At 42.1% G+C, this 24,784-nt stretch overlaps 1 protein-coding gene across 5 annotated transcripts in view; it reads right to left on the minus strand.

The window, feature by feature from the left end:
• Window positions 1–24,784, minus strand: part of TTBK2 (tau tubulin kinase 2) — a 214,666-nt gene that overhangs the window by 49,055 nt on the left and 140,827 nt on the right. For 4 of the 5 annotated variants that reach the window (XM_068254143.1, XM_068254140.1, XM_068254141.1 and 1 more), the window contains exons 5-8: window positions 22,226–22,366; window positions 20,172–20,276; window positions 8,377–8,442; window positions 2,456–2,548 (exon numbers count right to left, since the gene is read on the minus strand). In XM_068254143.1, the coding sequence (XP_068110244.1) occupies window positions 2,456–2,548; window positions 8,377–8,442; window positions 20,172–20,276; window positions 22,226–22,366 (405 nt within the window). Of the gene's footprint in view, window positions 1–2,455; window positions 2,549–5,444; window positions 5,524–8,376; window positions 8,443–20,171; window positions 20,277–22,225; window positions 22,367–24,784 lie in introns of those variants that run through there. The other variant, XM_068254144.1, reaches the window with a different exon arrangement.

The raw sequence follows: 24,784 nt of genomic DNA on the forward strand, positions 1-24,784 counted from the left end.
CTATACACGCGTCGGGTGTGTGACATCACACACATGCCATTCTGGAGGCATGTATAGAGCTAATAGAAGAGAGTGGATTAGAAAGGTGGACGGGCACCGTACCACAGGACAGGTAATGTATAAATGCACACATACATGTACATTTATACACTAAGGCAGCGGAAGCAACGGATGAAATTTCAGCATAAAATTGATTGAGAATAGGCCTGCGGTGTATGGGCAGCCGACAGATCGCTCTCTTCAATCATAGAGAGCCTTGTCTTTTCAATTTGCCCATCATCGTCTGATGTATGGCTACCTTTAGGCTACGTTCACATCCGAGCGTTTTGCCGGCAATGTCAGCAAAACGCTCACACACTAGCGCTTTTTAAAGCGCTAGTGCCATAATACCCTATGGGCCAGGTCTCACTTGGGCAATTTGCGTTAATCGCCGGCGATTAACGCAAATCGCCAAACGCAAATTTGTATCCTGCACCATTTTCTGGCGATTTTCCGGCGATCACGTTTAGTGCTATAGAAGCGCTAATCACAACAAAAATTCGCTAAGTGTGAATGGCGATTTTTTTTTTTTTGCATTAATCGCAAAAAAATCGCTAGTGCAAAACACTAGCAACAGTGCTAGAGTTTTGCAAGTGCGAATGTGGCCTCAGTGTTGTTGAGATAACAGTTTGGTTGTTTGTTTCATTTGCCTGATATGGTTCTCTGTCTTTATTGCCGGCTTTGTTCTGTAGTGACCTTTCAGTGTTCTGCACGTTTTGTGTCTATACAATGCAACAGTGGCAGCCTTCACATAGAATCGCCAGTGTGACCATATATGATCTCTCTAGCTCATCCCATTATTTTTTATCACAGTGCCTACTACCTTATCCACAAGGCACCACAATGTCAACACCGTCCCTTCACTATTGAAGTGTGTACATTGTTTGAGTATATAAACCTCTTCAGTTTTTCCCTGCTGACACATTTTAAGCACCTTTGTATGCCCGGCGCCCAAAGCATTCTCCACTCTCTCTACTGGCACATTTACTGACCTGATGAAGCAGGTTATGCCGTGAAGTGAGTCTACTTCTTAAAGGGAAGATCCGAGGTGAAAAAAAAAAAAAAGTACTACTTACTTGGGACTTCCTCCAGCGTCCAGCTGTCCCTGCGTCCCTGTTATTTGTTACTGCGCATGTGCGCAGTACAGACAGCTGGACAGGACCAGGAAGCGAGGAACGCTAGCGCGGTGGGCAAGCGCATGCGCATGCGCACTGGCGGTGGTGGTGGTAGAAAAAAGACCTAGAGCCCGTTTTTAAACGGGCTTGGGTCTACTAGTCTTAAATATATTAGGCATATGGCAGACGCACATACACAAAAAGGAAAATACAGACATGAAATATTTTTACCTTTTAAGTGCAATCTCCTCTAAACCCAATGCACGCTTTAACACGTGTCAACAAGTATGAGTATAAACACCTAGCCAAGCTCTCAAGTTCTTTCCTAGGATGGGTGTATAAAATGGGGGTAAACATCATACTGTGGGAAAATGCAGCAATAACTAGCTGAGGTAAATACAACATAGTCAGCAATAGTTGCATCAAGTATTGCTATTCTTAATACAGCAAAGTCCCTGGTATCTTGCACCAGGGGATCACTTGATCCCAGGTACATATGCTTGCCTTTTGCTAAAACCGCCCTAAAAAGCATGTTTGGTCAAGTGACATGCCGGTAGCCGTGCACAGACGTCGGAAAGCCGCTAGAGCTACAGGAAAGTTAGAAGACGGCGCTGGAGGCTCAGTAGGTATTTTATTCTCTGCAAAACCCCCAAAACAGTGTCCCCATTATCAGCAGAATATACTGCTATAAGACTGTAATGTCATTTTAAGAAACACGGTAAAATGAAAAGGTGCAGTGTGCAAGAAGTGGGTGTGGTCAGGGCCAAATAATGAGCAAAACAAAAGTATAGCGAGTCAAGGTACTATGTACCATTATGGAATTTGCCATCTTCCCTAGGGAGTGACAACAGTTAGAAGTCACGCCTATGACTGCCGCAATGCATGCCGGGAGATGTAATCCGTTAATGTGAGCACATCCAGCCGGAAGATGTACTCAGATCAACAGACTACATCTCTCAATGTATCGCGGCGGACAGAATTGCGCAACACCACACTTTGATTTAAATACTATAAGGTTTTTCAGGAATTGAAAAATAGAATTAGCCATACAGTGTTTAAACTTCAAAACCTTCCTGGACAGAACTGTCTGAGATTCAGTTAATGGTGAGATGGTAAGAACCTAGGAGTACTGAGTATGGGTTGAGTATGTGTGCCGGTTTACATATAGGTGCGGAGCTCAGATATTTCAAGCTATTTTAGCCTTTTATTTGTTATTGCTGATTCAATATACCGAACTTCTGAAATGTTGCTGCTCCTGAGTAATGTTCCAACAAGGTAAAGCAAAGATCGAGGCAATTCACCTTATCTTTTATCTTCCTCCAGGGAAGCTGTCCAACTACAAATTCAACCAGCATGTAAAAGAGCGACCACAGATCATCATGTCGGCCCATCTCCTGCAATGAGAAAACACTGGTGAATATTAGAGTATTTTTTATCTCAAAACAGGTAGAATAGGTAATTAATGTGCTGGTTGCATGCAACTTCTAAACGTATGGATTCAGAAAAATGTCATGAATGATCACTCCTTACTTATTATTCCCCTCTTATACATAGGATACACAACTTATCTCATGTATCATCTTTAGTACTTTCCAAGCAAAAGAAAAATACTCAGTATATATGGCTTGTAAGGATCGGTCCACACTTGTCCAGTTACAGATCGGATCCATTTCAAACGGATCAGTTTTTCTAAATGTTGTCCTTTTGTAGCATACGTTTCCAGTCCATTTAGCTATATGTCCTTTCTTTATGTGTGTTTCTATTGGATAAGAGATGATATTGAGGGGAGGAGCAGGCAGTAGGCAATCCATTTTTGCCTCTGTTTTGTGTGCAAAAGTTCTCTGTGTAGAGCACTATTTTGGTAAAAGAGGCGCCCTGGTATGTGATAAAAGCGTTTAAAAACTGTTTAAAAGGTAATGAGGTAGATGACAAAATCTTTGTGACAACAAAAGATTTTATTTAGTGGAAACACAGGCAACGCGTTTCGCGGGTCTGAGCCCGCTTCCTTAGGCCAATAGCAGTGCCAAACTAAATGATAGGTTTAGCTTGGGGAGCCTCCCCAAACTAAACCTATCATTTAGTTTGGCACTATTGGCCTGAGGAAGCGGGCTCAGACCCTCAAAACGCGTTGCCTGTGCCATTAGTAAATAAAATCTTTTGTTGTCGCAAAGATTTTGTCATCATTGAGGTAATCTACCTCATTACCTTTTAAACTGTTTTTAAACGCTTTTATCACATACCAGGGCGCCTCTTACCAAAATAGTGCATCCATTACCCACTCACGTCACCCGTCTGAGGGGCGGAGACAGAGCATCCGTAGTCCTACCACAGTATAGATCTGTCTCCTTACTTTTTCCAAGGAGTGCGACCACATCCAGGTCCCCAGTGAATAGCGCAGTTCGAATGCCCGGCGACCGACGCTAGCTGTAATACATTACCTGTTCCGCCGGAGCGTGTCCCCGCTCTCTCCGCTGTCTTCTTCTCCGCTCTAGGCTCCGAGTCCGGCTGGCTTCACTGAACTTCCTGTCCCGGCAAGAAGTTTAAACAGTAAAGCGCCCTCTACTGTTCTCCGGACAGGAAGTTCAGTGAAGCCAGCCAGACTTGGAGCCCAGTGCGGAGAAGAAGACAGCGGAGACCGGGGGACTCGCGCCGGCGGAGCAGGTAATGTATAACTGGCGGGGGGTGGGCGGCAGCGCACAGATGGTGAATCGATTTCATGCTGAAATCGATTCACAATCTGGTTGCAGTAAAGGCAGCCATACGATCCCTCTCTGATCAGATTCGATCAGATAGGGATCTATCTGTTGCTCGATCTGATGGCAAATCGACCAGTGTATGGCTACTTTAAAGGGAACCTTAACTGAACGGGGGTAAAGAGTTTTACTTACCTGGGGCTATTACCAGCCCCCTGCAGCAGTCCTGTGCCCTCGGTGCCGCTCTGGAATCCTCTGGTCCCCCGCTGTCACTTAGTTTCGTTTTTGACGACTCACCAGTCGCCGGCCGCCATGCGTATTATTGGACGCATTCACCAATGCAATTAGCGCTATTGCGGACCGCAACGCGTACAATCTACCGCATATCTACGCGTGCGGAATACGGCAACGCGTATTTTTGTATGCGTTGCGGTCCGCAATAGCGCTAATTGCATTGGTGAATGCGTCCAATAATACGCATGGCGGCCGGCGACTGGTGAGTCGTCAAAAACGAAACTAAGTGACAGCGGGGGACCGGAGGATTCCAGAGCGGCGCCGAGGGCACAGGACTGCTGCAGGGGGCTGGTAATAGCCCCAGGTAAGTAAAACTCTTTACCCCCCGTTCAGTTAAGGTTCCCTTTAAGAAAGATTCTGCAAGGTGAGAAACTGATAAGAATAGAGAATTCATGTGATAAGACAGATAAGGAGAGATAATTCATGAGACAAGTTTTGTGAATAAACCTCAAACCAAATGAGTCTCATATTTCTGTCTGGGATTAGCTACTTGTCACTCAGCGGGGAGGAGGTGGGGGGAGCAAATGTCAGAAAGCTCATTAAAATTGTAGAAAACAGATCAATTCCTCCTGATCTGAATAGGGAAGCATTGAATCCCTCCATACACGGCCCATAGATTTTTTTTATAGCTTTAAACATGAAATCTATTGAAAATCTATTGAATAGCAGTGCAGCACTATGGGCCATCTATTTGCCATCACCACTCCAGCTCCCCGATTAATCAATACTTTTGTCTGGTCTTAAAAATAATTTCTATTGATCTTAAAAAATGGTTCAAAATTATGATCAATGGGAGGTGTGCTGTGCTACAGTTTTCCGGGAATCAGCAAAGAAAATTGATCCAATGTATGGCCTGCTTTACACACGCCTCGTGATTCAGTGTTTGAAAAGGAAGATGCACTGTTTTTCAAATCATAGAAGAAGAAAGTTATTGAACATTTGTTTCCAAATGCTCCCAATTTCTTGTAAAGTTTTTAGTCTCCTCTGGTTTCTCTTCACTGCTAATTAGGCAGCGCAAAGGCTGCTTCGTCATAAGCAATCAGTGGCGTAGCTAGAGATTATGGGGCCCCATAGCAGAATTTTCATGGAGCCCTTAGAACTAGGCACTCAAGAGCACTCAATATGTGATATAAGATGAAGGGCCAATGTACATTCCTATGCAATGTACACTGTTAAAGGGGCAGTACAGCTAAAAACTGTAAAATTTAAAATATATGTGCTAATATATACAAATGAGAAGTACATTTTTTCCCAGAGTAAAATGAGCCATAAATTACTTTTCTCCTATGTTGTTGTCACTTACAGTAGGTTGTAGAAATCTGACAGAAGTGACAGGTTTTGGACTAGTCCATCTCTTTATAGGGGATTCTCAGGGATATATTTATTTTCAAAAGCACTTAGTGAATGGCAGTTGCTCTGTCCAACTGCCAAAAAAACTGTGTAGGGAGCAGGGAAGCTGGCCAGCATCATTGTTTAAATCCATTTTAGGGAATATCTTTATAAAGAATAAAAGCCTTGCTGAGAATCCCCTGAAGAATCCCATGAAGAGATGGAATAGTCCAAAACCTGTCACTTCTGTCAGATTTCTACTGCCCACTGTAAGTGACAGCACTATAGGAGAAAAGCAATTTATGGCTAATTTTACTCTGGAAGAAACGTACTTCTTTTTTGTATGTTTGCACATATTTTAAATTGTACCGTTTTTCGCTGTAGCGCCCCTTTAACAGTCTATGGGCACTGAGATAAAGGCAGCGTGGAGAATAACAGGTAAATAAATAGTGAATACATTACCGCTTGTGCCCCCTTTGCTCCAAGGCCCCATAGCAGTTGCTATGATTGCTATGGCTATTGCTACGCCCTGTAAGCAATATCCAAAGCACTATCAAGGACAATGCCCATCATAACACAACAGAAACCATTCCGCCAGTATACGGCATCTTGTGATATAAAAAACTTAGAGGTATAGCATAATAGAAAATGGCTTTATGGGGCAGATGCCAAGAACAATACTTTCCAAATACAATTACTGTATACATTATATTCAGAACAGATCATATTGACTAAATACGTATTATATTAAAAAAAAAAAAAAAAAAACCTTAATCCAACACAGGTACTTAACCCTCTTTATAGTTTGACCTATTTTATACTTTCAACTTATTTTGCTATCTCACAGCATTGAGATTCAACAGTTAATAACAACATTTTTATCTCAACATATAAAGAGGATGATAAGCCTCCCTGGCGGTATGGGTGAGCCCTGCTCGTCTAGGGAAATTAGCTAAAACCAGTATGGACAAGTCAGGTTGGTCCAGCAGTTCCAAGGCAGGGTTTGGTTTTTTCGCATGGGTTTCTCGCAATAGAATTTGCATGCTCTGGAAACCTGAATGCGAAAGATCACACACAAACATGAATTTTAATGTGACAAACCGCATGTGAAAACCGGAACATTTTCAGCTAAAAACCTGAATTGTGGGGACAGTGAGGCCTGGCAGAAAGGGGAATTAAATTATATTTATTTTTTGACATGATTTTGTGTTTGAAACTCTCATCATACTCAAAATGTATACTAGATCCTTGCTTGAAACATTTTGGTAAGTTACAGGCAAACATTTCATGAAAATTAAATGAACCACTTTTTGTACAGAAATCCAGCAGAAACTGAATACTGAAGAGCTTAAGTATGTTTTATGAAAGCTCTAAAGCAGGGTTTATATGTTTTAAAAATTGCATCCGATTGTTTTATTATCAGCAAAAACCGCTAGAGTTTTCAATAATGCTAGTATTTCTGCCTAGTGTGTTCCTAGCCTGAACAAAAATTCAGAATCCTTCTGCTTCTTAAACAGGAACTAAGCTTAATAAAAATGAATTCACTAAAAGAATTCATTTTTATTAAAGGGAAGAAACCAGCAAAATAAAAAAAATGAGTTTCACTTACCTGGGGCTTCTACCAGCCCCATGCAGCCATCCTGTGCCCTCGTAGTCACTCACTGCTGCTCCAGTCCCCCGCTGGCAGCTTGCCGACCTCGGAGGTCGGCGGGACGCATTGCGTACATTTTTACGCATTCCCGCTAGTGCAGGAACATTAACACATACATTTTTACGCGTTACTGGTTCAATGCGTAAATTTTTACGCATTGAACCAGTAATGTGTAAAAATGTATGTGTTAATGTTCCTGCACTAGTGGGAATGCGTAAAAATGTACGCAATGCGTCCTGCCGACCTCTGAGGTCGGCAAGCTGCCAGCGGGGGACTGGAGCAGCAGTGAGTGACTACAAGGGCACAGGATGGCTGCCTGGGCCTGGTAGAAGCCCCAGGTAAGTGAAACTCATTTTTTATTTTGCTTGGACATTCCCTTTAAGCTTTCTCCTCCAAATCCATCCAGCAGCAGTAGTAGCCTGGCAATTTTTCCACTAAACTATGGAGCACTCTCCCCCAGATGCAGTAGGCCTGACTTACCTGTCTATGCAACCCTAGCTACCCCCCAAAGCAAATACACTGCTTTAAATATGTGAAAGGGGGGGGGGGGGGAATGGACAAGTGACTCTAGCTGCTGCCGGTTGTCCATGCACACTGACAAAGGCTCTCCCTGGTGCACAATTTCTGCATATTGCTTTACTTGATAGAGGTACTTTGCTGCCTCAAAACGTCAAGTTATGATACATTAGCAGTGAATAAAGATTCTTGAATTTACATGGAGTTCCGGTCTATATCTACTTTATATACCTTGGTTGATTTAGTGACCACAACCTGAGCACCCACATTACCTCAGGGCACTTACCAGATAGCATGCACGCTCCACCCACTACTTTTAAGCCTGGTACACTCCTTCAATTTTGATTGGCTAATCACTGACCAATTTCACCACCTCCATGTCAGAGTTTACCTACACAATCTGTTCATAGCATTCAAAATCTGTTGATTACTACATAGTGGTGGAAAAAATTGGCCAATCATCAGTCAATCAAAAGTAAAGGTGTGTACCAGGCACTAAAATGTTTGCAGCTAGACGAAAAGGTAAAAAAAATAAATAAAAGTAAAAAAATTAAAAAAAGGTTTTTCCTTTACAATGCCCAGTTCAGTGATACTTGATGGAGATCTGAAGCTATCTAATCTAAGTACATTTAATGTTCTCAAGTAGGCATGGAGACCAGCGACCTGTTCAGTGCTTTATAGGAACATAAATTGTTCTACGTTTATCAAAATCAATACAAAATTCATTCAAACTACTCACCCGATTCCTGTGTGCATTGACAGAAGCGTACCTCACTGTTCCACGGAACCCGGCTACAGCCCGAGGCTACAAGACAAAACATAATTTCTTGTGAAATACAGGCTGAACCACAAATTATAGAGTGCAAAACTATAATGATATCTCAAGGTATAAAAGTAAGCATTACTAGAAGGAGCTTTCAGCAAAATAAAAGTAAAATAATTACAAAGATCGTTGATAGTAGGTATAAAAGCCTACAGTATAAAAGCCGCTGTTTTACCTGCTGTAATGTCACTTAGTTAAAGAGAAACTGTAAAGGTGAAAATTAACTTGCCACCAGTGTGAAGCGGATGGCAGGTTTGTCAGGAAAAACCCAGTTCTCAAAGGGGAAAAAGTCCTGCAGCCAATAGAAATCCAGCTGTAAAAGGTTAAACCCCTCCCACAATGTAGGCCTCATTAAAATCTGGCCTACTGATGCACAGCCTTGTGGGTAATGACATCACATGCAGCTCCTTCCCGATTTGCATAATGCAGATAATAAAGGCTCAATATCTCATCACTCACAGCTCCTACACACTCCGAATTTTGTTGGTAGGGAGGGGACTATCCAAACAAATTACAGCCCCTCTATACCCTATTCTCAGAAACCAGCTGGACTGGGGGGCATGCAATTTGGCACAGATGTAGTTCGGGTGGGGGGGTCCTTTCCCGACCCTTAAAATATGGTGTGTGTAGGAGCTATGAATGCCGAGATATCGAGGCTTAAATATCAGTAGCATAATACAGTATAATACTGTAGACATAGGAGGATCAGACACAGAATCGGTAAAGCAACCTAGTGGAAGGCAGAGAAATGGCAGTAGCAGCACAGGTTCAGACACAGCACGGACATAGCAGCCTGCTGGAGAGCAGAGAAATTACAAAAATAGTGTGAAACAGGGACTTAGGCGATCTGGATAAACGTGGGTATCTACATAAGGAAAAAAGGTGTGTCTTCAACAAAGGAAATAAAAAACAAAAAACTCTAGCGGTGTGCCAGTAGTAAACATGATTCCTCCCATGCTGTGTGAGGCACTTTTTCTATACCATATTGACACGGTAAGAGGATAGTTTCCTCTTTTGCTTATCTTCTTTTTTTTCTTGTAACACACTATTTTACATCGATTTATATAAAATAAAATAAAAATTCTACTTCTAGTTCCTCTAAGATAAATAGCACTGCAATTGCTATAATTCTGAGTTAATTTTGTATGCACATTTATGCAGCTTCAAAGTGGACCAGTCAAACCCCACCATGGTAGCATCCGACTGGACCATTTTCATGCTGCATACATTTGTATAGAGAAAACTAGATATAGAGAAAACTGATAAAACGTGCAGAATTATCCTGCAGGATGTCAGGCTTTTTTTCTGCACACAAAAAAACACATTAAAGTGACACTGAAGCGGATAAAGAACCAAACCTGATATAATCAATTGTATGAGTAGTACAGATAATTAATAGAACATTAGCAGCAACAAAAAGAGTCATTTTTATTTTTAGTTATATAGCTTTTTTTCATTAAATAAAATTGCATCATTTGGTCATATTTTCAAATACAAACAACACTCTGTATTTTAAACAATGAAAGAGCTAATGACCCTTTGAACTCCCCTGCAGTAAAACCTTATCTGAAGAGGTTTTTTACCATTTCTTTGCTGCTGAGGAGATTTAAGACCGGTCTCCACTCAGGATTAAGAAGTTGATCTCTATAGATCGAAAGAAAAGGGGTATATCACCCCACCACCAGGGGCGGACACAGGTATCGTAGAAGGTGAATAGAAGCTCCAACAGGATAAAATAAAAATCAAAGCAGAGCGCCTCAGAGGTGCTTGGCGGTATTAGGACAGCTGAATGTTAAATACTCTGTTTATTGCCTGATGAAGCAGGAATATACCTGTGAAACGCATTGCAAAACTTTTATTTGGAGTATGTTGTTAAAAAAAAAAAAATGTGTTTGAAAACTGACAGTTTATGTCTGCTTTGGTGAGCCCAGCACTGCCTCCACAGCAATTTTTAAGTTTTTAGTTTATTTTATCCTGTTGGTGCCTCTGAAAACAATATGAGACTCTGTACTTTGCTACTAATGTTCTATTTCTTAGGTGTACTACACATACAATTCAGTACATCCTAAGTTTATTTTCACTTCAGATTCCCGTTAAGTGTAAACTAGCCTATTAATTAACATGAGTTCTCAGTTTAAAGGACCACTGTCACGAAAGTTCATAATAAAAGTTGGTATGTGTACGCACATACATAATAGTCCCTTGTGCTGAAGAACGCCCTTATTCAGGACCTACAATTCCCAGAGCTTGTAAGACTGTCCGTGCCACCAGATATGCCTTGTGGGTAAACACCACCACCTCACCCCAACGGGCACTCGCCCTTATCACACGACCCTCTGCAAGATGGGGTCCACAGCACTTCTGGTGTAATCAAGACCACCTCTTGCTTGTCATGGACTCCTGAAATGTAAAATTCTTCCCATACCATGCTCTCTGGATAGTGAGAGTATAAAACTAATCTCACAAAATAAAAAAATCCATTCTAGCAAACACATTCCCGGCAGCCTTCGTGAAGGTAAGACGATCTCTGTACGAGGTTTCAGCAAAATGTGTCCCCTGAGAGTATGCTTGGTAATTATGCCTGGGTTGAAAACTACAGCTGACTGGTGCATTAGTTCATAATTAAAAAATAATTAGGAAAAAAGTGATAGAGGAACGAAAATCAATGCTGCCATATTTAATGTTATTTTTAGCGTGCCTCCAAATGAGAACGGTTTGTGCTGGCACGATATTAGCGTAAAACTAAACTGTTTGCCAATATGCCGGAGATGTCTTTCTCTTCATGTTCATTTCTTAGTGCCATTTACAATTCAGTTGCCTAAAGCTGAACCCCATAACGGCAAATATAAATAATATAAATCACCCATCATATCAGAATGCTCATTTAATATGAAAAAATACCCACTGCTACAGTGACACTGAAGCAACAAAACGAAAACATGTTATACCGTAATTAATTGTATGTGTAGTACAGTAGTACTAGGGATGCTTACCGCATTCCGCGGAATTCCGTTTTCCGCAATTCCGGCCAGAATTTGGTGGCTCCGTTGCATCGGAACGGAATTGCTATACTGTTCCGATGGAATACTTGAATTGCCATGCGTAATTCCGCCGGAATGCAGATTTTTGTACGCCAATCACAAGGAAGCCCCCTTAAAGTGAAAACAACCGGATTTCTGCATGAAAATAGGAATTTCTGCACCAATTAGAGGCTTACAAAAACCAACCAAACAGATTTGTGCATGAAAATCGGAATCATTTCAGCACCAATTAGTCTTAACAAAAACCCTTCAATCCTATGTTAGCAACTAGCTCCCTAGCTATCTAAGCTATCCCAACCATTTTGTATAGGTCCCATAGCCTAAGCGACACCTCCTGGGGCTCCCAAACGACCGCCATGGAACCACTGCCAGGTCCCAAAGCTTACGCAACACCTCCTGCAGGCGCCAAAACAACCGCCATAGAACCACCGCCAGGTCCCAAAAGCTTACGAGACCTCTCCTGCGGCGCCTAAACCATTGCCATGGGACCACCGCCAGGTCCCAAAGCTTACGCGACACCTCCTGCAGGCGCCAAAACCACCGCCATGGAACCACCGCCAGGTCCCAAAGCTTACGCAACACTTCCTGCGGCGCCAAAACCATCGCCATGGGACCACCGCTAGGTCCCATGGCTTACGCGACAATTCCTGCGGCTCCAAACCACACTTATAATGGCCGCCGTGGAACCCCATGGCTTACGCGACACCTCATGCGGCGCTAAAACGACCGCCATGGGACCACCGCTAGGTCCCATGGCTTAAGGACACCTCTTGCTGCCAATAAAAAAAAACACTGGTGGAACAGCCACTAGGTCCCATGGGCTACCATTTAGCATTAACGAGGTTTCAATTAAGATTACTTTAATTTTTCCGCCGGAATGCGGAATTCCGCGGAAATCCGCAAAATTCCGTGGAAATGTAACAGTTACGGAAGTTACCGCTGGCTGAATTCCGGCAGAACGGAATTTCCTCTTTCCAATCATCCCTAAGTAGTACAGATAATTATTAGAACATAAGTAGCAAAGAAAAGGCTCATATTTTAAATTTTCAAATATATAGCTTTTTTTTTTTTTTTTTTGCTTTTTTTTTATAACATTGCATTATTCTCTAATATTTGCAATTTACAAACTACACGCTGTATTTTGAACTATGAAGCACAACAGAGCTAATGACCCTTTGAACTACCCTGCAGCAAAACCTTATCTAAAGTTGGTTTTCACTGTTTCTTTGAAGTATAAGCGCCTCAGAATACAGCACTGTAGCAGACCCAAGTTGGGTCGGAGAGCTCAGAGAAGCTCTTTTGCAAAGATAATATCTGACGTTTTTAACTCTTCGGCCCGGTTCACATTAGCGGTTGTTTGCCAAACGGACCGGATGACCTGACCGGATCCGGACCGGATCCGGATCGGAACCGTACGGTTCTGATCCGGATCCGATCCGGATCCGGTCAGGTTGCATCAGGTGGTAATCAGGATGCGATCCGGATCCGTTTGGCAAAGTTAACGTAAAAAAAAAAAAATGTTGGGGTCTGGGAGGTCAGCAGAAGGGGGACCTGTGGAATCAGGCCCTCTGCTGTTTAGCACTCACCTCCACCTCCGACATGCTGCCAACATCCTGCCAACACCTCCAGCTCGTGCTGCTCCACTCCAAAATGCTTGCCCATGTGTCCCCAGCCAATATCGCCGCAAAAATCCGCATAGGAAGTGGGGTAGAACATCCGGATTTCTCAGCCAGTGTGTTGTGCGGCCTCCGGTTCCCATTTGTTTGTATTGGCCGGATGGTGCAGTCCGGCTCCGCCCCGGATACGGCTGCCGGAGGGGCCGGATGAAAAAATAGCGCATGTTGGAACGGAGGCCGGAGTCCGGATCCGGCCCGGATCCGGTCCGGCTCCGGTTCTGCAGAACGGACCCATGTGAACGGACGCATAGGCTTTAATTGCTATGCCGTGCGTCCGTTCCGTCCGTTCTGCAGGCGGTGCGGCTCCGGCACGGCGATTCCGGAGGGCCACCGCAAGTGTGAACCGGGCCTTCCTGTACTGGAAAAAATAGGAGACTCATATCTGTGCTACTAATGTTCTATTTTTTTAAGTGTGTCTTATAGGACTATTAATCTTGATCTGTGGAAATAACTATGAGGCTTTTTAGTGGCACACTTCCAATTGTCATATATCATTACATTTACCTTAATCATAATGCAAATATCAAAAACTCAAATGTTAATATTTCCAGAAAAATCATTGGATCCACCAAAAAAAGCCTAGTACATAAGATGAACAATGTTTGCGGCCATTTAATTCACCGTCAATCGTATTGCATGCTTGGAACTAGTTTAGCACCCACCAGGTCGGCACTTCTTCCTTACCACAGCATACCCCAGATAGCTGGTTTAATCCTCTGAGGTACATCAGTTTTTTTTTCAGATGCTACCCCCCCCCCCCCACAGTCCATACTGGGCCTGGAGGTCCAGACTAACCTCCTACACTCCCTCCCCTGTCTAGTTTGTCCCTTTCCCCAGTTGTTTCAGTTACCCAAGGTGACCTGTGCACCTACTCTAGGCCCCTCCATTCAGGTCAGCTTCAGCTGTCTACATTAGTCTTGCTAACATACCCGCCCGGCCTCCTCGCTTATTGTATTTTCTCTGACTCTCTACGGTTGTAAAGTTGCATAAATACACAATGTCACTTCACTGTTTATATCATTTATGCCATTTCTGTTTTTCCCCTTGTAGTCTATTTTTCTTGTTAAAGATTTCAGTAAAAAATGTTGAAACATAATGCTGGGTACACACAAAGCATTTTTTCCGGTCGATTTCCCGTCCAATCGATTTCAGATTCGATTTTCCGATTGATTTCCGATTCGATCCTGTTAGCTTTTCTTATCTATTTCCATTCATAAGATCGGACATGTCGTAAATTATCTATCGAACCATCGATCTAACACAAAACTGTATGGTGTGTACCTAGCATAACAACTGGTATAATGCCACATCTTATCACCCCATTTGTCTGCTGTGTAAGTGATATCATCATGTGTGTGCAGCACAAGTACAATCAATCATTTAGTTAGCGTCTTCCTTATCAGAGCACACAGAGTACACTGTGAACATTACAATTGTGCCTTGAAATGTAAGCCAGGTGTGATTAAATAATATTAAAAGTATAAGTGCACCAAGTCAATCTCTGGATCTCCGCCTCCCTTCTGTTCCCTACACCAGAATTTTTCATTATACTTATTGTAAGAAACAACACCAACACCAGCTAATGCTGCTCAACTGCTATTTATTAGCATAAATATCACACCTGTCAATCTACTGCAAGCTCCATTGTAGAAGAAGCACACAAATCTGTGCAATATGGTTTAAATTGCTGTCCATAAGTTGACAGAAATACCATTTTTTTTATCCAGGCTTAAGCATTGCGAGCAAACACAAACAATGTCCAATTCTGAGCAGATCACTGGCTACAATGGCCAGTGCGGAATTTTGTCATGAGAGGCAAAACACGCACAATTCTACTATGGGTCTACCATGGAGTAAATCTATTAGTTTAATCATATTTGCCCACAAATGCATACCGCAAAGTTCACACATATCCTGCATGGAAATGCATATTTATTTATTTTTTTGCCCATGCAAATTTTTTTTTTTTTTGCGTTTTTCCAATTGTGCATTTTAACATTGAATACCAATAGCCTGTGACATCATGTGCAAAGAAACTACTGCAAGCCGCTAGTTTTTAAATAGCACACTACATAGGAATGCAATAATACACAAAGGGCTTGATTCATTAAGACAAATAGCACGCCTTATCCTAGTTGACACGCCTTATCAGAGTAGCATAGCGAACTAATGCCTGCTAATTGGCAATGACGAGAGCTCCACTCGTCCTGCCCTGAGCCCCTGCGGGTTTGTAGCTTTAGCTATGCTATTCTGATAAGGCGTGTTAACTTTGATAAGGCGTGCTAACTTTGATAAGGCGTGCTATTTGTCTTAGTGAATCAAGCCCAAAGTGTGGACACAAGTTGGAACCCTGGCCTAAAGTATTTGTAAATTTCTGAACTGGAAAAGAAACTCAATGCTCCAGAGGTACATTACATGAATACAGGAAAAACATGCACACTCTGTACACCGTCACCAGAAGAATCACTGACAAGTACTGAGTACTACAATGCTGCAGCGCTGACCATACTGTAAAATGTAAGGCCAACAAACTTAAAATGTGACTGAAATGCACTAATACAAGAAGAGAATTTACTGGCACAAATGGATAATGAACACCCATTAACCTGCTCTTTAAGGCCTAGTGCACACCAGAGCGGTTCGGCTGCGGTTTGCGATCCGCTTGCGGGTGCGGATCCGCTAGGGTAATGTATTTCAATGGGCTGGTGCACACCAGAGCGTGAGGCGTTTTGTAGAAACGCATACTCCCGGGCTGCTGCAGATTTTGAATTGCGGAGGCGTTTCTGCCTCAATGTTAAGTATAGGAAAAACGCAAACCGCTCTGAAAAATGGCACTTCAGAGCGGTTTGCCAGGCGTTTTTTGTTACAGTAGCTGTTCAGTAACAGCTTTACAGTATCAATACATGAAATCTACTACACCAAAAACGCTTCACAAAACCGCAAAATGTTAGCTGAAACGCTACAGAAAAAGAAGAAAAAGCGTTTCAAAATCTGCTAGCATTTTGCGGATCTGCTAGCTTTTTTTGGTGTGCACCAGGCCTAACTGTGGACTTTCAGCTAGATAAATGGCTGAGACATGCAGGAACAGAAAGACATCTGGAGTTATGTACTGGGGAAAGCACAAAACAACAAACAGAAGGCAAGGGAAAAAAAATCAAAAAATGGTACATGTAAGGATATCTTTTGTGGAAAAACATAATAAAGTTGAGTTGAACAAGGTTGCACAAATAAAAAGTAAAGCAAAGCTCACAGACACATACTAAAGTTAAAATTGTAAGTTTTAAATAGCCACCAGGTGAAACTCCAGTCTATGCTGTGCAATAGTACAATTTAGGATTCTTCCAACCAACCATATGTAGAGGCATATTGCCCTCCCTTCTCTGTGTTGGCCAACGTCTGGTGGAAACTTGAACCATGTACTGGAAGCCGTCGGCATTTACCTCACTGTGGCCAACTACCGGTATGTTCTTCTAATGCCCTTGTCCAATTCTTAACAGTCCAGAGCTTCAATTGTTGGTTTATGCTGTATTTGCATTTCACAATAGCAGGAATAAGGAATTTTGACCAGGGATTTTAGTACAGGGATACCAGAGGAAGAATACTGACAAGAGGGGAGACTGAATGTGGGAACGAGGACACGGGAAGGGGTAACGTGTGCCAACGAGCGTGAGAGTAAGGTAATGAAGGTTCTCTTATTTTATTGTTAAATCAACCATTCTTACCAATTCTCTCCAATAAAAGAAGAGCCTATGTTTATATGCAAGTATATACAGTACATTGAGTTGCCTTAATTTTATTAACGGACATGTTAAAATATTAATATTTCAAAAAATGTAAAACAAACCTGAAGTGAAAATAAACGGATGAAATTAACCTGTACCTGTAGTCCTACTCCTAAATAGGACTTTCCTGAAATCTCGAAGTCTTATTATGCTTTAATAAGTTGAAAATGTAGTAACTACTTTAAGTGAACTATACATGTTTATTCAGCTCTTAGAGATGAACCTTGAACTATAGATCTTCTGTTCTCTACCCTCACAAAATGATTTTCTTCAGCCCCACAGGAATTTATGAGCTCTGCTTAGTTATCAGCGAGTTATGTTGTTCTGACAGCTGTCTGACTGTACAGTAAAACTTACGTAGGGCCCTGCATTTTTAAGCCTTACAGTATAAAAACATTTTTTATACTTGCAGTATAAAAAAGGGGGGAGGGGACAAAGGCTAGTTCCATGTAGGAATCGGACTGTACATTCCCATGTTTATCTCCTGTTACGTCAATTTAAATATACAAAACTTTGAATTAACTTGAGATATTAAATCATGGGTAGCAGAGTAATTTACTGCTCTGCACTGCCCACTGCTTTTTATTGAAAATATTTTGTTTAAAGCAATCCTTATAATCAGCGTTAGGAAGACAGAGAAGCAGAAGTTTTCATGCACCCGCCTGTCCTCTGCATTCCTCCACAATTCCATTTTCTGATCATTAGTGGCTGTGCTGCTGAAGCCAGGTGCCTGAATGCAAATCAAGTTAGGCTCTGCCAGCAGCTAATGCAAATCTGTTATGCAACAAATCAAATTTTCCATTCTTCTCTCAAACACGGAAACACGATTAGCGGGCCAATGAAGCATGAAATATTTCAGAACAATTACTGATATTTCTTCGTACTGGAGACATTCTTGTGGCGACAGGTATATGATTTGGCTAGCTCTGAACATGGACTACTTTTGGTGCACTAAACCTAAACCAATAATTCTTAATTAAGGTACTGCAGAGATCCAACAACCTTAACGAAAATGAGACATTACCATCTGTTTTTAGGGCCCTTGCATGCTAATTGAGCTTCAGTGATGGATTTTGTTTGGCACTTTTCTTCTAGATACCTTCCAAGCTAAGAAATGCTAGTACAGAAACGAGCCTAATTTGGATACAGATTCTCATGGGCAGCCAGCAAGTGTTGGGTCCTCTACTAGGAAACAGAAATGCTCATCTTGGACAAACGTGCCTATAAGTTGCCATGGTGCATGAAGATGGAATGAGTGAGATGACGCAGAGAAAGTGCCCAAATCTATCTACCATTTTTTTTCCTGAAAATAGTGGGATTTGACAACTTTCATAAGAAATCAATACTCAGCTTAAGCACGATTTGCCAAAATCTTCATACTCAAATTGATCTCTATCCAGACATTATGCTGAGTTGTGCAAATTGGCAAGTTCAGTATTATGAATAAAGGAGGGGGGTGGAGCAGTAGGCAAAATCCAACAGTAATCAGGCAAAAAATATCCAATGCAACCAGTGGCTATAACCCAAATAAGAGGAAGGGCGGGTGGTGACTCTACAGACTGTCACCCAAAATGATCAAAATAGGTCATTTGAGGCAACAGAAGTATAATGTTTGTACAAGACCCTCCCATTGTTTCATACTACATTATATGACACAAATGTAGCAAGGAACACACTGGGTTTATCCATGCTAAAGGTCTGTAAATATTTCCTTATTTCCAATTTGATCCTACCAGGAAGTGTGGGAGATAAATAATGTTTTAAAGGGGTGGTATTTGGCTTCATTGGGAAAGCAAGGCAGAAAAAAATAAGCTTTATATTATGCATAAGCTGATTGTTATAATATGAAAATGCACACATTTCCATAAAAGGACCACAATCTTTCCATGTGTGGCCAGTGTTCATTCTGAATAAAGGAAAAAAAAAAAGCCTTGAAACTTCTGCCAGGTTGTTACTTTAGCATGTCTCAACTTTTGGGGCCTGGAAAAAGAAACACCAAGATCAGCAGCTGCCTCACCTTTAGCTAGGTCCTCCCTCCCACCCCCATACGGTTCCCTGGTGTCTAGTCGTTCCCACCTCCCTCCCATCCTCTCTTATATGACTTCCCTGCTGATTCAGTGATTCCCCCTTTCTAACACTATATAGCTTCCCTGGTGTCTACTGGTCCCCCCCTCCCTCCCTCCACCATAAGGTGGTCCATCCACAGTTTTGTTATTGGCGCTGTGTGTACAAAGAAAAATCTACCTCCACATTCTATTCCTGTAAATGGGCCAAGAATCAAGCAAATTACATCACAGTGGCGACACCCCCAGCAATAAAAACCATATAGGAGTTCTCGACGCCTGTGGAGCGCACAGAGCGTCCCCCACTTGTACAGTGAGCAGGGAAGACTTTTTTCAGCCCACATTCCTCCTGTATTGTATAGGTAACTTGTTGGGAAGTGGATAATCTTACCTGAGACCTATGTAGTATGTATATAATTCATATCTGGATCAAGTACCACCTAAAAGGGGGGGGGGGCGTGTGATGGGTGCTCAGGACTCCCCCTTCCTGTCCCTCTTTAGTATATAGAGGGTAGTCGAACGCGGCACACACAGCTCTGACTTGGGCTATATTATGGGGGGCAATTTGTAATACTGTATATATGGTGGGATGTGCATGTTGTATAGCACTGTTGTATATATGTATAGCACCTTCAGAAGAAGCCGTTTAGGTGAAATGTGATCTCATTAAGGGTTATGTACAGCACTATGCATGTTCTGTAGCACTATTGTAAATAGCCTCCCCATCTTTGGGGTTAGATGGGACCATTACATACTGAGGTGTCTGCAGTTGTAAGATATACAGTCATCCTATGCAGTCATACTCTGGCCCCATTCACCCAAGTTGGTGAATCAAGCAACTTACCTGTGAGATAGCTACACCCCACCTGCCATCATTCAAGTGGAGGGGGATCAGCCAGGACCCCCATGGTGAAAGGTTGCAATCACCTATTCAGGGTGTTCACTGGAGATATACCATTATATAGTGGTGCTCTATTTTATTGATTTTAATCTGTTATAATAAAGTGTATACTACTTTCTACGTACCGATAGGGCATGTCGTTTAGACAACAGTGTTTGCTTTATATTCTCTGGTACTTCCATTTCGGTTTGTGTTTGGAGTTTTAACCATCCAAAGCTAATATTTGGAAAGAAGATCTGTACACTTACCGGCCGCACATCTCCACAGGAGTTTGTAAACTGCCGCGCCAGCCCAAAATCCAGCATGTAGCATTTCCGACAGGTACTGGGGAAGCGGCCCATTGCAAAGTTGGACTGTAAAAGGAAATGGAAGGAAATTACAAAGCATTATATCATGAAAACATTTCATCACGCAACACCTGTAACGCTTAACCTTCGGAGTGCTTGTCTTCTCTCCCTTGACCTATATATTGTGGTCTGTGGCAACCACTGCCCACATACAGGTGAAAAATTAGAATATTGTGTAAAAGTCCATTTATTTCAGTAATTCAACTTAAAAGGTGAAACTAATATATGAAATAGGAACATTTTGCAGGCGTTTTGGATGAATTAGCCGATTAGAGTCTGACACTTTGAGCCTAAAATATTGAACATTTTCACAATATTCTAATGGTCTGAGATTTTGATGTTGGGGTTCTCATAAGCTATAAGGCATATTCATTGAAATTATAAGAAATAAAAGCTTGAAATATCTTGCTTTGCATGTAATGAGTTGATTTCATAGATCAGTTTCACCATTTACGTTGAATTCTTGAAATAAATGGACACATTTTTATTGTTCGAGTTTCACCTGTAGTGCTCAGCCTCCAAAATTAAAACTAAAATGAAAAAAGATTTTTGATCGGCAATGTTAATGCTGCCTTGAGGTTTTGCAGCTGCTCACAGCAGTCGTGTTGATGTTGTGTTAGATTTCGGTTTATTCATATATGAGGATGTCCTATAGTTTCCCCCTCCGTTCCTCGCTCCCTTTCCCTCTCTCCCCATTCCCCCCCTTCCACTTTGTTTCCCTCTCTCATCCCCTTTCCCCCTCTTCCAAAACTTGGGTCAATGGTTTCATCTGTTTGTGAAGGTTTACTTACAAACTGTTCATAATGTCCTTTTGAGGTTTTGTTTCGCTGAACAATTGTTATTTGTAATACTAGTGCTATTGACTTCAATAAACACTGATTTTTGAAGAAAAAAAATAGAACATGCTCACAAAACCTCCCATTGAAGCTTAATGGAATATAAAGCAACATGTAGCAGAAGATAAATATGCATCTATAGCAGGGCCGGGCCGAGGCATAGGCTGGAGAGGCTCCAGCCTCAGGGCGCAGTGTAGGAGGGGGCGCAGAATTCATTCAGCTGTCATTCCTAATTGTGTTTGAAGCAGAAAGAAATAAGAAAAGGGGATACATAGCAGTGACTGCAAGCCAGATAACTAGATATTAAGGTGTTGGGGAGGTTGTGGGCCCTGGGGCGCCTCTTAGTCTAATAGCAATCAGTGTGTGACAGCTGGGGTGGGAGGGATGGAGGGGCGCACTTTGGTGTCTCAGCCTTGGGTGCTGGAGGACCTTGTCCCGGCTCTGATCTATAGTACCAATCCTACTTAGAACATGCTGCCGTCCCTTTTTTTTCTCTCACGGTAAGGGTTAATAAGACTGTGCTGTAAATCGCAGGCACTCTGCAGTAAAACTGGACTACATGTCAAGTCTCCCTGATAACTAGTCTCCTCTTCTTCCAATGGTCATAGCTTCCACTCACTACTGCTTTCTTCTGCTTTCACTGGTCCTAGCTCCTTCTAACCAATGCCATCTTCTTCCTCCTCTGTTCCTAGCTCTCACTCACCAATATCATCTTGTTCCACAGTTCCTCGCTCTCACTCACCAGTGCTGTCTTCTTATTCCATTGGTCCTAATTCCCACTGCCCACTCACCAATGCTATCTTCTCATTCCTCCACTGGTCCTAGCCAGGGCTGTAGAGTTGGTACAAAAATCATCTGACTCCTCATTTTTATATTCAACCAAAGAAATACCAATTTCTTCTTATCGGGTACCGCATAGAAAAGGGTTTGCTAAATTCTGCACCACTAGTTAACACAAAGCTGCCACCAAATATAGTAAGTTAGGAACTGCAGCAGGGATAAAATATTTAAATAGTGTATTTTACAAATGGGGCCCCTTTATTGCATGAAAGGTGTTGAAGGTACTATTTTTAGGAAAAATGCTGAGACTGAAGCCTACAGAATTAGCAGGGCACATACCGGTTTTATATCTCTGTGTAGGAACCCAACAGAATGAATGCTCTCGATAGCCTCTAGAATTTGCTTTCCAAGCCTTAGCATGGTGCTGATGGAGAATGTGCCCCGTGATTGGCTGCGACGGAGATCTGCCAGATTCCGACCCTGCAGAGACAAGTCATAATAATAAGACTTACTAAGCATTGGCCGTTCAACCAAAAACAAAATCATAAATCTTGATGCAGAATCTCAGAATTATATACAGTTTCCCTGCTTGATACCAACAATAGTTTATTTTCACGATGATCAGCTAAAACGTTGAAACTGCCCACTCAATATTATGTAAATCTCCCTTGTGCTGCCAGAATGGCTACAATCCATCAAGGCAAGGAATCCACAAGGCCTCTAGATGTACAGTGGTATCTGGCACCAGGTCATTGGTAACACATCAGTGAAACTTGTGCACCCATGATGCTGTCGCTGATTCACCAGTTGTCCTTTTTTGACCCCTTTTGGTAGGAACTAACCACTAAATTCTGAGAACACCCCAGAAAACCTGCCGCTTTGGGGATGCACTAGCCCAGTCATGTAATCCTAAAAATTTGGCCCTTGACAAAGTCGATAAAATACTTAGATTTGACCATATTTCCTATCTCCAGGACATGGCCTTTAAAACAAACCTGTGCAAAATGTACTTACTGTGATACTTACCTTGTCCTCCTCCATCCAGCCAGGGCTGTGGAGTCAGTACAAAAATCATCTACCTACTCCTCTGAAACCACTGTCTCCAGGTACTGAAAAGTGCTCCAGTATACTACATTCAAAGTGCATGTTGCTCCTGGATTGTTTCTCTTTGTGCTATATGCTGTTGGATCGTTTATTTATCTGGAAGGTACACTGCAATAATGGTTGTCTGTGAAATGAACTGGGCACAATGGTGTGCACTACGCTTTGTCATTTGGCTTGAAAAATATATTACATATTCTCCACTATACAGCAAAGTCCCAGTTACCTTGGAACTTAGGCAACCGGAGGTCTCAACTAACCGGCATGCCTGATGGGATAACTTGGTCTGTATTATGCAGGTATTAAAATACTTACCGAGCCTCCAGCGACGTCTTCTAACCTTCCTGTAGCTCCTAGCAGCTTTCCGGCACCCATGCAAGGCTCTCGGCGTGTCACATGACCCAACGCAGGGGGGGATAGAAGATGTCGCTGGAGGTCTGGTAAGTATTTATTGCTGCTGGGGGGGGGTTGTGCTTTTTAGGCCTGATGCTCAAGCAACTGGCAAGCATGTGTATCTGGCATCAGGCGATCCTTGCCGGATACCAGGGACTTTTCTGTACATACAGTGACTAGAGAAATTACCCTCTCTCGCTCTAAAAAAAAAAAAAAAAAAAAAAAAAATCATCATCTTAAAGGGACTCCGAGCACCTCTCATTGGCATGCCTTTAAGACTCCAACCAGTACTGCAAAGTACTTAACCACTTTACCCCCACGCGTACGGATTTCTACGTTCCTTTTTTCCATCCTTTCACCACCAGGGACGGAGAAACTTTCCGTGCACCCGCCAGTGCCCGCGCTCCGGCGCGCTCTAGCGCGCACTCCCGCTCGGAAACACGCCGCCGGCCGCTCGCCCGGAGATCAATGAATGGGAAAATCCATTCCCGTTCGTTAATCTAAGCCCCCCAATGATCCGCTGCTTCTCCGATAAGCAGCGCGATCATTGTGAAGAAAAAACAAAAAACAAAAAAAAAAAAACTTTCCCAGCCTCCTAGTACTACCTGCAAGCGTCCTTCCGGACGCTTGCAGGTCGCATTAAACAAAAAGTTACTGTTGCCATCTTGTGGCCAAATAGTAAAACTACACCCTAAAGCATTTTTCACATACAAAATACATTAGTTTTACACAAAAAAAAAATACATAAATAGTTACCTTAGGGACTGAACTTTTTAAATATTTATGTCAAGAGGGTATAACACTTACTTTATAAACGATGGGCTTGTAATTAGGGATGGACGCAAAACTGAAAAAAATTCACCTTTATTTCCAAATAAAATATTGGCGGCAAACATGTGATAGGGACATAATGTAAACGGTTTTATAACCGGGACAAATGGGCAAATAAATTTCATGGGTTTTAAGTACAGTAGCATGCATTATTTAAAAACTATAAAGGCCGAAAACTGAAAAATAATAATTTTTTTTCCACATTTTTTTCCTATTTTCCCATTAAAACACATTTAGAATAAAATAATTCTTGGCATAATGTCCCACCTAAAGAAAGCCTAATTGGTGGCGAAAAAAATAAGATATAGCTCATTTCATTGTGATAAGTAATGATAAAGTTATGGACGAATGAATGGAAGGAGCGCTGAAAGGTGAAAATTGCATACCTTTATGTAGCTTGTGCTCTCCTCCTTTCATTTGATGCCTGAATCGCCATTCTAAACCAAACAGTTTTTGTTCGATTTCAATTTAAAAATCGCTGCTACCATCTTGGCTAGGTTATAACTTCCCCGTCTTCTCTGTTAGAGAAGCGCATCACTGAATGAAGCACTGAGAGAAGTGACACGCATGGCC

Source organism: Hyperolius riggenbachi, chromosome 9, assembly GCF_040937935.1.
Source record: "Hyperolius riggenbachi isolate aHypRig1 chromosome 9, aHypRig1.pri, whole genome shotgun sequence".
Classification (NCBI taxonomy): domain Eukaryota; kingdom Metazoa; phylum Chordata; class Amphibia; order Anura; family Hyperoliidae; genus Hyperolius; species Hyperolius riggenbachi.